General features: G+C 45.3%; 1 protein-coding gene across 1 annotated transcript in view; it reads right to left on the bottom strand.

Moving 5' to 3' along the window:
* DLEC1 (DLEC1 cilia and flagella associated protein) overlaps positions 1-15752 on the bottom strand; it is a 74622-nt gene that overhangs the window by 27462 nt on the left and 31408 nt on the right. The window contains 4 exon segments of the mRNA XM_034992090.1: positions 1176-1268; positions 2563-2699; positions 3651-3824; positions 4559-4646. Coding sequence (XP_034847981.1) covers positions 1176-1268; positions 2563-2699; positions 3651-3824; positions 4559-4646 — 492 coding nt within the window.

Here is a 15752-nt window from a genome sequence, read left to right as displayed (position 1 = left end):
CCAATTCCTTAAAGCCAGACCATAAGGTACTGACAAGGCCTGGACCAGGCAAGAGGACTCAAGCCATCAGCAGGTGAGGTCTGACAAAGCCCTACAATGCCCTGAATTGGCTTCATCCCAACCCCAAAAGCCAGGTTCTTATCGGGGATCAGATTAGTACAGACATGAACAAGAAGGCATCACTCCAGGACTCCCAAACGAGATCCCATCAGGCACTTGACACTGGAAAGCAGCTAATAAAGGAAGCCTGCCCTTTCCCTATGGCAAAGCAGCTTACAGCAGTGGTCCTCAAACTCTGCTGCACACCTGCAAGGCTTTAAAAATCCTATGCCTCAGGCAAACCCCACACCCATTAACTCAAAACCTCAGGACTGGGGCCAAGACACCGGTGCGTTCGCAAGATTCTCAGGAGATTGCAGTAGGTAGTTTGAAAATCCTATGGCTCTGGGCTTAAACCCCCTTCCCTAGAAACCAGACAGCGTTCACTCTTGAATGTCATGCCTCCTCCAACAGGCTAGTGAGGAAGGCTCAGAGTCTGATCCCTGGACCGGGGAGTCAGGGAGGGCGAAGGTGTGGAGCAAAAGGGGCAGGGAAACATCATCATTCCTCACAGACTGTGCCGGGGATCAGTGAGCAGGTGTGAGGAGCCAAAGGGACCACTGAAAGAAGCTGGTTAGGAAAGGACAAGCCCCACAGCCAGCAGATCCAAGTCCAGGAGCTTTGGCAGAGGTCCAGAATAAGGCCGAAGGAAGGAAGGCAGGCCTGGCCAAGCCTATAACTGAGGACAAAAGAGGAAAAAGAGGACAAAGCCAGGCACTAGATCTGGTGGGGGTGGAGGGAGGTGTCCAAGAGAGACCAAAGAACCAAAGGAAGATTCTGGAGGCAGCTAAGATGGGAGGGACTCCCAGGCTAATGGTGTGGACAAGCAGCATTGGGGGATCATGATGCAATGCTAGGGCTATCTGCACTTGCTTTGTAAGAGGGGTCATGAGAGAGTCAAATGACATCACCCCACAGAATATAAGAACGTTCTCCTACACAGAAACCATCCTGGAATGGGAGTGGGTATTCAAGTCCCGAAAACACAGAGGTGAATGAAATCACGTAAGTAGTTGAGGAAACAGCCATGGCCAATCGAAAAGAGGAGAAACTATACGTGATGTCTAATTACCTACCTCCACACATATGGCCTGCCCCGGAGCCAGCTCAAACACCGAAGGCAGGATTCCAAAGGGATGTTGCTCAATGAAGCCAATGGTTGCAACAGCCTTAAAGAAAAGCGGAAGATCACACAAGAGCATGGAAGAGACTGTAAAATCCAGCACTCCGATTACACACTTCTCTCCTCCAAACATCTCTTTTGCAATCTGAAGGATCTTAAGGATCATCCAGTACACAGCCAATGAAGAAACTGAGGCTCGCCCATTCCCCAAGCACTCCCTCCACCTTCCCTGGGCCGAAGGTGCACAGAACACCCATGAGGAGCTGAGCCCTGGTAGGAGGCAGAAGGAACACCACTGACATGAAGCAGAAGCATGAGAGGAGGCCTCGCCCGGGAGGAGGGCTCCCAAAGCATAGTCCTTTCCCCACCCCAGCGCCCTGTGTGGCTGCCTCAATCCCCGATGGGTGGTTCTATCCCCTCCATCCCCGATGGGTGGTTCTATCCCCTCCATCCCCGATGGGTGGTTCTGTCCCCTCCATCCCCGATGGGTGGCCCGGGGTCGAGGGGAGCTGCCACCTCAGCACATTAGGGACATAAACCCACACCTAGAGGACCCTGGCAGGCAACAGAAGTGAGTGAAATGGTCTTGGAACACGCAGTCCTCTGGATCTATCACCTGCTTCCCAGAGACACGGTTACAGAGAAACAGAGCTGAAAAATAACTGTGAGCACACGGTCCATGGTGCCGGCGCTCGGCTCCAGCCAAGGGGCCACGGGGAATCCTGGCCCAGCGCTGCACATCTTCCAATTTTTCTTTTCTCCTTTTCCTTTTTTAAAGATTTTATTTTTTAAAGTAATTTCTACACCCTACGTGGGGCTCAAACTCATAACCCTGAGATCAAGAGTCACATGCTCTACCAACTGAGCCAGCCAGGCACCCCTCCAATTTTTCAGAGACTGGAAATGCAGATTTTTAGGTGAAATCCCCCTAGTTTTAAATGTCCCCAAAAATGTTTTTGAGCACTGTGCCAAATAAATACACACACAGAATTCAGCCAAAGAGCTGCCAACGTAGGACCTCAGAAGTATGAAAACATTTGCCACAGTAATGACTGACTGAAGGAGTAAATGCAGTGACACTTGAGCCAGGCTTGGAAGGATAAGGGAGGAGATACAAGGTGCCCAGGTGACACAGGTTTCGGTGGCGTGACAAGAACTACAGCACTCGTCTCCATATATGTTGATTATGGCAGCTGGGCGAGACAGACGTTACACAATTCTTTTGTCTCTGCGTCTCCAGTCACAGGTGCACTCCAGCACATTCCTCATGGGATGGGGGTGGGCGGGACTTCTTTGGATGGGTTTGTTCCTGCTTCAGGTAGCAGTCTGTGATCACTCACCCTGAAACTTGGTGGCGGCCAGCTCTTCTTAGGCATGATGCAGAACTTGCCGACGCTGAAGCCCACGTTTTTGCAGATGAATCTGGTTACCTTCATTCCCCCAATGAGGCAGTAACCGCAGTCCAACACTGGTGATACTAGAGCCATAGGAAAAGATGCACAACAGAAATAACACGTTGCTCTGAATAGGCCCTGTTGCCCTTGTTCAGCTGAGGTCCAGCCAGAGCTCAGAGCAGCCGTGGAAGGATGCAGGGGCTCTGGCCCAGCACCCAGAGCAGAGAGGATGAATGCGGACACGCCCTGAGCCCTGCACCCACATGGCAGCCACCGGTCTCCATGCACTGCTGGCTAGATCAACAGGAGTCTATGCTCACTGGTTTTTTTTTTTTTTGTTTTTTTTTTAAGATTTTATTTACTTGACAGAGAGAGAGAGCACAAGCAGGGGGAGCAGCAGAGGGAGAGGGAGGAGCAGATTCCCTGCTGAGCAGGGAGCCCGATGCGGGGCTCGATCCCAGGACCCCGGGATCATGACCTGAGCGGAAGGCAGATGCTTAACTGTCTGAGCCACCCAGGTGCCCCGTCTGTGCTCACTGTTGACTCAGGCCTCAGCCAGGGCCACGCAGCGTGGCCCTGGGGATTGTGGGCCAGAGTCCTGTGCCCAGCTGAAGAGGCTTGCTGCTAATGAGGGAGCCCAGCCAAAGCCAGCTTTCCCAAAGAAGCCACCCACACAGCCACAGAGGTGACATCCGCTGGGGGCCCCAGGTACCCCTTCCTTGGCTCAGTGTGGCGCAGGCCCACACGGGGATCCAGGAGCCAGCAAAGCCTGAGCTGAGGCTAGCTAGGCTGCTGGCCTCCTCTCCTGCTGTGTGTAATTCTGAGTCAGCCTCTACTGGGCAGTAGGACAATTGGGGCCTGACACAAAGGAAGGCTGTGTGGAAGCTGCTAGCAGGTATCCCCTGAGGACCCAGAAGCCCCTGCCCAGGAGGACCAAGTCATGTGCTGCCACAAAGGGGCCCTGAGAGCAAGCAGTCTTTACAGGGACTTGTCAACCCTAACTGAATCCCAAGGAAGGCAGAGTACACACTCACACGTCAGCACTGGGGGTGGCCTCCGGGCCTGCAAGGGGATTAGGAGTGGGTGGGCTGACTGGGTCTCGACTAAGATAAAATCATCAAAATCCCCAAGACAGTCGGGAAAAAACTGGACGATGTACTGGCAGGTCATTCCAGGAGCCACCATTCCACCTTTTCCTGGGAACATCCCTGTGCATGACAAAAGCAACAGATGAGGACCTGGGGACCAGCCAGCCACCGGGGCTTGAGTTCAAGTGCTACAGGCAGCAACCAGGGGACACAGGTAGACCCCATCACAGCTGGGCTGCTCCATAAGTAGATGCCTTCTGGGTCAAGGCCATGCTGATGGCAGAACCACCAGGGCACGCAAGGGGGACAGGCTGCTAGGGCAGGGAGTCCAGGTGAAAACACCAGGGCCCGGGCAAGTGGGTGGGGGAGTGATATGGTCCATCTGGAATAGTTAGGGGAGGCCATGTCTGGCCTGATGGCTTAGAATTTATTTTGTGGCCAGCAGAGAGCCATTTGAGCTTCCGAGCATGGTTGGGGAGGGGAATGACATGACCAGAGCTATTCTTGGAAAAAGCACTGTGTCGTGGAAGCTGGAGGGCCGGCTGGGAAGCCCCCACAATGGTTTAAGTGAGGAATGAGGATGGCTTGACTGGGGGCACTGGCAGCATGGAGGGTGAGCAGAGGGCAGGCCCAGGGCCTGGAGGGGGCGCCTGAAGAAAGGGGCCAGCAGGACTCAGAGACATCACCAGGAGCATGGGTGGGAGCAGGGCAGGCTATCGGCAGAGCAGGAGGGACCCAGGGACTGCTAAGGGAAAGGTGGGCCCAGGCTCCTCTGACAGTCAGGTGGGCCTGTGCCAGGAGCAAGCCCCAGATACAATTTTGAGGGGGTCCAGACCACTGCTAGAATGACTCACCCAATCCCAGAGCGAAGTACGGTGTAGAAGGCGGGAGGACTCGCAGGTAGCGGCTGGTTGCCGTGGTGTTCTGCAGGGAGATCACCATCTGCCCAAAGGTCAAGGGGAGCTCTTTTAGATAGCAATGCACATGGCCAAGTGACATGAGGCCCAGACTGACTACATAATAGGGAAAGGGGATAGAGGTGTAGATGGAATGAGTCTGGGCTGGGGATGGGCACATGGGGATTCATCATGCCCCTCTATTTACCTTAGATTGTATTTGGAAAAAATAAAATACAAAGTGAACATGAAGACGGCAGTAGATCTGACCTATGCTTTGCCCTCTTTAAAACAAGACCTACTGTTTGTCGAGCATCTGCCATGTGCCCCCCAACCTCACAATAACCAGGAAAAGGTGGGAGCTATCTCTATTTTATCTCGAAGAAGCTAAAGTTCAAAGAGGCACCCTAAGCAGTAAGTAAAAATCTTGAGATTTGAGCCCAGGACATCCAGCTCCAAAGTGCTGCCCACCTGGCCTCTTACTTTGCTGACTTCTTCCCCACATATCCCTTTGGGCCACTTCTTCCCATGGGCCCAGTCAAGAGATGTTTGCGGGCACCTGTATGACAGGGTTGTAATTGGGCCTCCCTCCACCACTCAACCCATGCAACCCCTATTAAGTCCTGCCTTCTCTTCTCCCTCTCTAAGACTGGGAGATCCCAAGGGGGCAAGGCCTGGAACTCACACACTGCTAACCCCCACCAGCACTCCGCACAGGGTCTAGCACAAAAGAGGAGCTCAGTACATGAACACATCTTTTGCTTCTCTTTTGTGAAATATTATACTGGAAAAAAATGTATAAATTATAACATGATGAAAGCCATGTTTCCATCACCCAGCTTAAGAAAAAAAAAAACATTAAAAATACAGAAGCCCTACCCCTGCCCCCTTGCCCTCCACCAGATAACAGCTACATAAATGTGAAGTGTGTGTCTTCATACTTTTATTCATAGGCATGTATTCCTAAGTCAACACTTGTCCAGTTTTGGCCAATACAACACTTGCAGCAGTCCATCTGCGAATCACACCCAAGTGTGGAGAGACCCATATTATGGTTTTAATCTTCATTACTCTGTTATTAATGATAATGAGCATTGTTTCATATGTTTATTTGCTATTTGGGGTTCCTCTTGTGTGAGTTGTCTGTCCATATTCTTTTACCATTTTGCCATTGTATACTTTGTCTTTCTCTTATTGATTTATAACAGTTCTTGATATATTCTGGGTGCTAATTCTTTATAAGGTATATGTTGTAAACATCTCCAAGTTTATAACTCATATTATCTTTTGATGTACAGTTTCTAAAATTTCAATATAAAATATATCAACTTTTTGTGGTTTGTGCTTCTGTTTCAAGAACTCTTTTGATATCTCCTATATTTTCTTCTTTAAATTTTGTTTGAGGGGCACCTGGGTGGCTCAGTCAGTTAAGCGTCCCACTCTTGGTTTTGGCTCAGATCATGATCTCAGGATTGTGAGATGGAGCCGGTGTCGGGCTCTGTGTTGGGTGTGGAGCCTCCTTAAGATTCTCTCTCTCCCTCTGCTCCTCCTCTCTCTCTCCCCCCGCCAAAACAAAAACAAAAACAAAAACAAAACAAAAAACCAAATAATGATAATAAAATTAAATTCCATTTGAAAATAAATAAATAAATTTTTTTGAGATCTTTGCTGAAAAGTATTTTGCTTAGGGTATGGAGTGAGGTAGGGATTAGATTATTTTCCATATGGCAAGGATGCCATCTCAGTTTTGTCTCCTCAGGGGTGCACATGTGCACGGAACAGCCTGAGCAATGGCACGTGCGGTTCCCTCCATCAGGCTGCGGTTCCCTCAGACGAGGAGCCAGGGGCACCCACTGCTGAGATTCATGGTTAAGGTGTTACTGTGGAGGCAGCCGCTCTCACGTCCACTGAGGTATCAAGAGAGCCTTGCTCCAGCCACACAAGGCAGACCTCTGACCAGCAAAAGGCAGGAGCCAGCAGTTTATGTGGTTTCTGAGGGGATGTGCCATGAGACAAAACAGTCAACTGCACTCAATGGCAGACAGCTCAGTAACACACTCTCGGATTGGCTCTCCCTCCTTCCACCCCCTTTCCTCAGTCCTCTCCGGAGATGCGAATGACAGCACAGACTCTCACGGCCTCAGACTCCGCTTTATGAGGCACCCAGGCTATGACAGTTGGCATCAGAAGGGTCCTAAGGCAGCAGAGCCTCAGGGTGCGAGTCTGGAGTTGGCCTTCCCGCCAGTCTGGTGGTAATCAGAACTCCAGCTGGTGGGAAGTCGGGTGTGAGGACCCCTGGTATGCAGTGGCATCACAATCACCACGGCTTTCACCCACAGTCAGCTGAAATGAGGTGCAGGTGCAGGGGCAGGTCTGGCACTGGAACAGGGGGTGGCTTTGGTGCTTGTAAGTTCCGGGGCAGTGATAATAATGAGGACTGAAGAGTGTGCTGGCTTTCCTTAACAGCACTGGAAGCCCCAGAGGGAAAAATGACAGGCTCAGGGCAGCCAACTGCCAACTCAAGGCCCACTGTGAAGCCCTTCCTTGCATTCCTGGGTTACACAAAATGTCCTGCTGGTGCGTGTGTGGGGGTGCGTGCACGCTCATGCACAGGCCCACATGCACTTCTTGCTTGATTTGGCTTGCCATTTTTCACCTAGGATTTCTGTACCTATTTTTTTTTTCTTTCAAATGTCTTTTTTAAGTTACCAAAATACTGAAAGGGAATAAAAGAGCAACTATATGAAACCTATAGCCCCCTGGCTTATAAGGTACAGGTCTCTATTCCCACCACAACCCTTCAGCCTTCACACTCACAGCCTGGGTTCCGTCTGCCTCCATCTCAGGACAGAGAAGCTCTCTCGCAGCTCCCAGAGCCTGGGGACTGGGAGTGTACCTATGTTCTTAAGCAAGTCTGGTGCATGTTTTTTATTGTTATAGCTCCTTATCTGGCTTTGGGGTCAAGGTAATATTAGGCTCTGTCTTAGTCCGTTCGGGCTCCTCTACAACATACTATAAACTGGTTGGCTTATAAACAACAGAAATTTATTTCTCACACCTCTGGAGGCTGACAAGTCCAAGATCAAGGCGCCAGCATGGTCACATTTTGGTGAGGGCCTTCTTCCTGATTCACAGCCGGGACTTTCTCACTGTGTTCTCAAAGTGGTGGAAGAGGCAAGGGATCTCTGTAGAACCTTTTTTACAAAAGCACTAATACCATTCATGAAGCCCCACCTTCATGACCTAAGCACCTCCCAAAGGCTCTACCTTCTAATACCATAGGATTTCAACATATAACTTTGGGGGGACATGAACAATCAGACCATAGCAGGCTCATCACCTAATAATGAGGGTATGTTCCTTCTTTTTCTAGTCTCTGAAACAGTTTATATATAATAGGGATTAGCTTAAATGATTGGTAGTGTACACCTGTAAAATGATCCAGACCTAGCGTTTCTTTTGCTAGAAAGTTTGTTTTTTAGTTATTTTCATCAAAGTTGGACCGCCACATAGGTTAACAAGTAAAAGGTTTTGAAAACAGAAATCCTGCTTTCTTCCCCTGAACCCGTCTCCTGCCATTTCCTGTAATACTTTTTCCTGCCTTTGGCTGAGTATTTCAGAGTATGTCTCCAAATGGCATGCTACTTTTTCTTAATTTGTATGCATTAATTATGGATGGATGATAGGGACATTCGCTCTTCCTCTCCCATATCCAACTCACCATATGATATGCCCTTCCTATCCCTCACCTTCCCAATATAAGTTATATCATGCTACTTGGTTAGTACAGTAATTGGTGTTTGCATTATTGTCACTGTGTAAATGATATCCACATGACTTCATGTGAAATTTTCCCTTATATAATTATTGTCCACCCAGAGTTAATAATCAATTATTTTGTTTAATATGTACTTACTAATAATTCAATCTCCCTGCACTACTCTAAAAATCTCTTCCCAAGATGTCTAGATGTATCAGGGACTCTTAATGATGTCACCCCCATAAATCACCCTCTGCTAGGACCTTCTGGCCTCTTCCAATCTGAGCTGCTTCCCTGCTATACCTACTGCTAACTCTCACCCAGGACAACCCCCGTAGCAGTTTTAAGACAGGTCTACAAGTTCTTTGAGGTGAGGTGTATGTGGCTTCCTCTCGACTCTGGGCCAACAGCCAGTCACTTGTAACCTGTAGCATGCAGAGGAAATAGTGACTTTCTCTACTTGTCCAAGGTAACTTCCAAGGTTAGATCATACAAAGTGATACAACCTCCATCTCGCTTGCTAGGATATTCACTTAGAAGCTCTGATGCTGGGGCGCCTGGGTGGCTCAGTTGGTTAAGCGACTGCCTTCGGCTCAGGTCATGATCCCGGAGTCCCGGGATCGAGTCCCGCATCCGGCTCCCTGCTCGGCAGGGAGCCTGCTTCTGCCTCTGACCCTCCCCCCTCTCATGTGCTCTCTCTCTGTCTCAAATAAATTAAAAAAAAAAAAATCTTAAAAAAAAAAAAAAAAAAGAAGCTCTGATGCTCACTTTGAGTTGCCACGTACCATCTGATTACCCTGAGGTGGCCATTCTGTGAGGAAGCCCAGGCCACAGGGAGAATCCATGTGTAGGTGCTCTGGTAGGTGGAGTGGTCTACTGACAACCAACCACTCACTGTGCAAGTAAATATGCCTCAGATAACTCCAGCTCCCAGCTTTCAGGTCACCTCTAGGCATAGACTCTTTATAGCTAAGGACTCCAACAACATGGAATAAGCCATTCCCATTGTGCCCTGTCTGAATTTCTGATCCAAAGAATCTGGAGCATGATAAAATGGCTGTTTGAAGTTGCTAAGCTTTGGGGAAATCTGCTTTGCAGCACAGCAACCGGAAACCCACTTAACCATTAGGGATCTGGGGATTTCCTTCACCTCTCTCCTGTGTTGGATCCTTTGTTTCCCACATACCAGGCCTTCCTCTTCCTTGGCTTACTGGCTTGTAGGAGAGCATGTTCCCTAGGAGTTTCCTGAGGAAAGTGCATGGGACATACATTTGTAAAAACTTTACAAACTTGAAAATGTTTCTCTCCTTAAACTTTGTAGTTTAGTTGGGTAAATAACATACGTACAAGTCATATGCCCAACAAATGCCAGGTGCATTTCTAACAGATATCACTATATATAACACAATTTATAGGGGCGCCTGGCTGGCTCAGTCGGTTGAGCGTTTGCCTTCGGCTCAGGTCATGATCCCAGGGTCCTGGGATGGAGCCCCACATTGGGCTCCCTGCTCAGCGGGAAGCCTGCTTCTCCCTCTCCCACTCCCCCTGCTTGTGTTCCCTCTCTTGCTGTGTCTCTCTCTGTCAAATAAATAAAATCTTTAAAAAAATACAATTTATATAATAGACTGTGGCAGACTATATCTCTCTTTCTGGGAGGCTTGCTCTGGGAAAACCAGCCACTGGGCTGGGAGGGGTGGGGAGGGAGGAGAGGAGAGGAAAGGAAGTAACTGATGTGGAGAAGCCTCCGTGGGAGGCCAGGGGGAGAGGAACTGAGATCTAAGCTGAAAGCCAGCATCAACCACCAGACACGTGAGTGATGGGCACTTCAGAAACTCCTAGCCTCCAGTCTTCTGGTTAAGACTCCAAACATAACAGTGGAAATAAACCATTCTCACTGTGTCCTATCTGATCAGCAAGCAAATAGCTATTTTACTAAGTCTTGAGACAATTTGTTACATGGCTATAGTAACTGGAATACTGAATATGAAATTTGCCCTTGAAACCATGCCAGAAAGAAGCATTTCAAGTACTTTTTTTTTCTATCAAGTACTTTTAACCACAAATGTTCTTAAGCTTCAGAACACAAGACATCTGGGATATACCCCTTCTACTGTATAAATACTTGGAATCCTGCAACTGGACATCCACTTATCATGGAGATCTGACCCTGAGCCTCACTTTACAGCTACTAGAGGCAGAGACTTCAAAAGTAGAATTTGATTCCAAGATTCTTCAGATGATTGTGGGAGAAGGGAGCCACAAGCATGGAAGGGGGGGAGGCAGTGTGGGATTACACTAGAGCTGGAGGCACCAGTACAATCATGATTTTAAATACTATGCAACTGGGGCGCCTGGGTGGCTCAGTTGTTAGGCGTCTGCCTGCGGCTCAGGTCATGATCCCGGGGTCCTGGGATCGAGCCCCGCATCGGGCTCCCTGCTCTGCGGGAAGCCTGCTTCTCCCTCTCCCAGTTCCCCTGCTTGTGTTCCCTCTCTCGCTGTGTCTCTCTCTGTCAAATAAATAAAATCTTTAAAAAAATAAAAATAAAAACTATGCAACTGTGTGTGGACATATGCATGTGCACGTGTGTACATACATATGCATACAGCTGGTTGGATCTATGCAACTGCTCTTTTTCTCCAGCTCTGTCCACTGAAAGGACCCACAAGCACCGCCACCCCAGAAGTAACAGCAGATCTAGTGCTTAGACCCTGGTTTCTTTCTTTCTTTTTTTTTTTAAAGATTTATTTATTTATTTGAGAGAGCGAGAATGAGAGAGTGTACATGAGAGTGGGGAGGGTCAGAGGGAGAAGCAGACTCCCCGCCGAGCAGGGAGCCCGATGTGGGACTCGATCCAGGGACTCCAGGATCATGACCTGAGCCGAAGGCAGTCGCTTAACCAACTGAGCCACCCAGGCGCCCGACCCTGGGTTTCTAAATACCAAGTTTCGGGGCGCCTGGGTGGCTCAGTTGGTTGAGCGACTGCCTTCGGCTCAGGTCATGATCCTGGAGTCCTGGGATCGAGTCCCGCATCGGGCTCCCTGCTCGGCGGGGAGTCTGCTTCTCCCTCTGACCCTCCCCACTCTCATGTGCTCTCTCTCATTCTCTCTCTCTCAGATGAATAAATAAAATCTTTAAAAATAAATAAATAAATAAATAAATAAATAAATAAATAAATACCAAGTTTCTGTGTTCTCCACAAAAAGGAACCAGGGCTTCTTAGAAACTGATTCCAGAACTGGGACCAAGTAAGGACAAGATGAACCTGGAACATTTTGTAATGACAGAATGCAAGGAAGTGCTCAAAAAACAAAAACAAAAAAACAACCAAACCCACAAAAGAACACAGGAGACTCCCACTGGAGAATACTTGTAAGATTCCCATGGACAAATCTAGGATAATTACAGAAGCAAAATGAATACTGACTTTAAAGGAACTCATTTTTGGCTAGACTAACGTAACTTCATTATTTAGAATGATTCTAAGTAGATGTGCCCTTGAATATTGGCCAAGAAAATGAACTCTATGCAAATAGCTAGTAGATTTTACAGTACTGTTGGGATACAGGTCTTGAAAAAAATGAAACAACAATTAATCAAAGGGGAAAAACCCAATTACTTCACTAAAATTGACCAAACTGATCTTTAAGATGTATGCTCTTGATTAGACCCATGCTGACCAAAAAACTGGGTACAAAATAGGTTCTAAATGTTTCTTATAATATTTATAATTGCTCTGGTATATTTTGCTCTCCTCCACTGTTGGATGTTCAGGTATATAAATGTTGCTATTCTGCCAGTATCAAACTGACATCCCCAAATGATTCTGCATCAGAGAATAAAGCCCTTCTGGTTAAATTCTCTCCTTTAGGAACTTTTGACCACAATGGGAAGAGTTGAGAAGTTTTCATGAGGGCCATGGTTCACACCTGGCCAAGACAGAGTTACTAACAGCAAACACTGGGTGATTCACTGTTCCCAGACTTCAGGTTTTTTTCTCTCTCCTCTCAGCTATAAATTTGCTTTTGCCTTTGTTCACTGACAACAGTATAATGACTACTATTCCTCAGAGGAGCATGCAGATAACAAATTCCTCTGAATTATTCTTTGACAACATCCCTCTACTAATGAGTCTTCCAATCCATGAATATAGTATATTCAGTAGTGTGCTGGTAAATGTTTAATGACAGGCTCTTGAGGGTGGGAGAGAGCCCTGATTTTATAGTATTTGTTTATTTCCATGGTGTAAATACTCCCACTGTGGACGATTTCAACATATCATCACTGAACATGGAGTTGGGGAGAGATGTGCATGGTCAGCTCTCATGAGCTACTATGACCTGGCTCCAACATACTAGTGGGTATGTACCTATTCACGTATCTGGGTCTCTTTTAATTTCTTTTAATTATATTTTTAGTTTTCTGTCAAAGTCTTGCACATATTTATTTAAATTTATTCCTAAATTTGATTTTTTAATGCATTATAAACAATCATATTTTAAATTCATTTTATAATAGTTTGTTCTGGTACAGAGGAATAAAATCAGTTTTTGTGCATTGACTTTGTATCTAAAGACTTTCAATAAATTCACTTAATTTTATTTAATTCCAATAGGTTATCTATAGACTTATTTGGATTTTCTAGGTACACAATCATGTCATCTGTGAATAACAGCAGTTTTATTTTTGTAAATACCTTTTGTCAAAGTATGCAACTTTTGTCCTAATCCTAGTTTGCAAAAAGTTTTTAAAATTATGACTAGATATTAAATTTAGTCTGCATCTAGTGAAAGATAACTTTATGAGTTCTCGCCCTTATTGTGTTAGAGTGGGGAATTCTACTCGTTGCTTTTCAAATGTTAAACGAACTTGGCACTGCTGGATCAAACCAACTTGATTGTAATATTGATCATTTTTATATAAAGCTGAATTCAGTTTGCTAATGTTTTGCTAGAAAACTCTGCAGTTCTGTTCATGACAAAGTTTAGTGTTCTCATAATAATCCTTTTCAGGTTTTGGTATCAAGATTATGCTTGTCTCATAACACAAGTTGTGTTTCCTTTTTTTCTATTCTCTGTAAGGCTTTATAAAAGATCCTTGCATTTCTTCCTCACAGGTTAGAAAGAATTCATTGGTGAAGCCATCAGGGCCTGAAATTTTATTGGTAGGAAGGGTTGTTGTTTTTAAGTAAGGCTCTATACCTAGCGTGGAGCCCAAAGCAGGGCTTGAACTCATGACCCTGAGATCAAGACCTGAGTTCATAACCCTGAGATCAAGACCTGAGCTGAAATCAAGAGTCAGATGCTTAACCAACTGAGCCACCCAGGCTCCCCTGTTGTTTTAAACAGCTCTACTGAGATATAATTCACATGCCACAACTCACCAACTTAAAGTGTATAATATAATGGTGTTTAGTATATTCATAGAGTTGTGCGGTCATCACAATTTTAGAACACTGTGAGGTATTAAACTACAGATTCAGTGTTTTAACATTTTTCAGATGTTTTATTTCTTCTTGTATCTGTTTTGTAAATTGTATTTTCCTGAAAATTTCTCTATTTCATCTACATTTTCAAATTTCTAGATATAACATTGTTCATAAACCTCTTATTTTTCTAATGTCTATAGGATCTATAATGATGTCCTCTTTATCCTTGATCTTAGTGAATTCGTACTTTCTTTTCTTTTTGTTCGGTTTTGCTAGGGATTAATTAATTTTATTAATCTCTCCAAAGAACTAATTTTAGCTTTGCTGATCCTACTGCATATTGGTTTTCTATTTCATTTAAATTTCCTGTTTTTGTGATTTCCTTACCATTTCTTTGGGTTTAACTTGCTATTCTTTTCTGATTTTTCAGATATACCTAGATAACGGATTTTCAGACTATTTCTCTTCTAACATGTAAATATAAGTCTACACATATTCTTTTAAGCTTGGCTTTAGCTGCATCCTACAAGCTTTGATGTACCATTTAAAAATGATCATTCATATAAGTAAGTCACAGAGATGAAAAGTACAGCATAGGGAATATAGTCAATAATATTGTGATAACATTGTATGGTGACAGATGGTGGTGACTTATCATGGTGAGCACTGAGTAATGTATAAAATTGCTGAGTCACTAGGTTGTACACCTGAAACAAATATAACCCTTTATGTCAATTATACCTCAATAACTCTTAAAAATGATCATTATTTTCTATTTTCTGATTTCCATTATGACTTCTCTGATTCATGAATTTAGTAATGAATTGCTTAATTTCCAAATATTTGGGTAGTTGCTGGTTATATTTTTGTTATTCATTTCTATATTAACTCTACATATGTTTTTAGTCCTTTGAAATTTTTTCATAATTGCTTTATGATCCAGCACATAGACAATTCTGGTGTTTCATACACACTTTTAAAAGAAAATGCATATTGCAATCACTGGGTGTAGTGTTATATGTAAGTCAATTAGATATAGTTTGTTAATTGCCCAATTCTTCTATATTGTTACTGATTTTTTTGTCTACCTAGTTTTTAAGTTTATGAGAGAAAAAAATGTTAAAATCTCCTACACGTTTGTTATTGTATCTGTTTTTCTTCCAGTCTTGTAAAATTGTACTTGCATATTTTGAAGCTAAATCATTAGTGTGCATAGATTTTAAAGATTTTGTTTATTTATTTGTCAGAGAGAGAGAGCGCACAAGCAAGGGGAGTGGGAGAGGGAGAAGCAGGCTTCCTGCTGAGCAAGGAGCCCGATATGGGACTCAATCCCAGGACCCCGGGATCATGACCTGAGCCGAAGGCAGACATTTAACCGACTGAGCCACCCAGGTGTCCCATGTGTATAGATTTTAAACAGTATCTCTTGGATGGACTTTTTCAACCTTTGATCACTATGAAATGTCCTTTTTCTTTCTTTCTATTAATGCTTCTTGACTTAAAGTGTACTTTCCCTGATACTAGTACAGCTGCACCTGCTTTCTTGTGCTTAAGGTTTAATGTATCTTTTTCCATCCTTTATCCTTACTTTTAAGGTTATGTCGTACAAGCAGTGTTTAGTTGGTTTCTGTTTTTCTACCCAGTCTGATGATCCTTCTCTCTCTCTTTTTTTAAGATTTTATTTATTTGACAGAGAGAGAGCAGAGGGAGAGGGGAGAAGCAGACCCCCTGCTGAGCAGGGAGCCCGATGCAGGGCTCGATCCCAGGACCCTGGGATCATGACCTGAGCTGAAGGCAGCCACTTAACTGACTGAGCCACCCAGGCACCCGATCCTTCTCTTTTAATCGCAGTACCTGGTCCATTTACATGTCATGTAATTGTTGTTGCTTTTCATTCTTTCTTGCATTTCTCTGCTTCCATATGGGTATCATTTTCTTCTGACTGAAAATTCCTTTGGTGCAAATC

Source organism: Mirounga leonina, unplaced genomic scaffold (genome assembly GCF_011800145.1).
Source record: "Mirounga leonina isolate KUSES-001 unplaced genomic scaffold, KU_Mleo_1.0 Mir_115, whole genome shotgun sequence".
NCBI classification, from domain to species: Eukaryota; Metazoa; Chordata; class Mammalia; order Carnivora; family Phocidae; genus Mirounga; species Mirounga leonina.
This window is presented reverse-complemented; position numbering and strand designations above follow the sequence as displayed.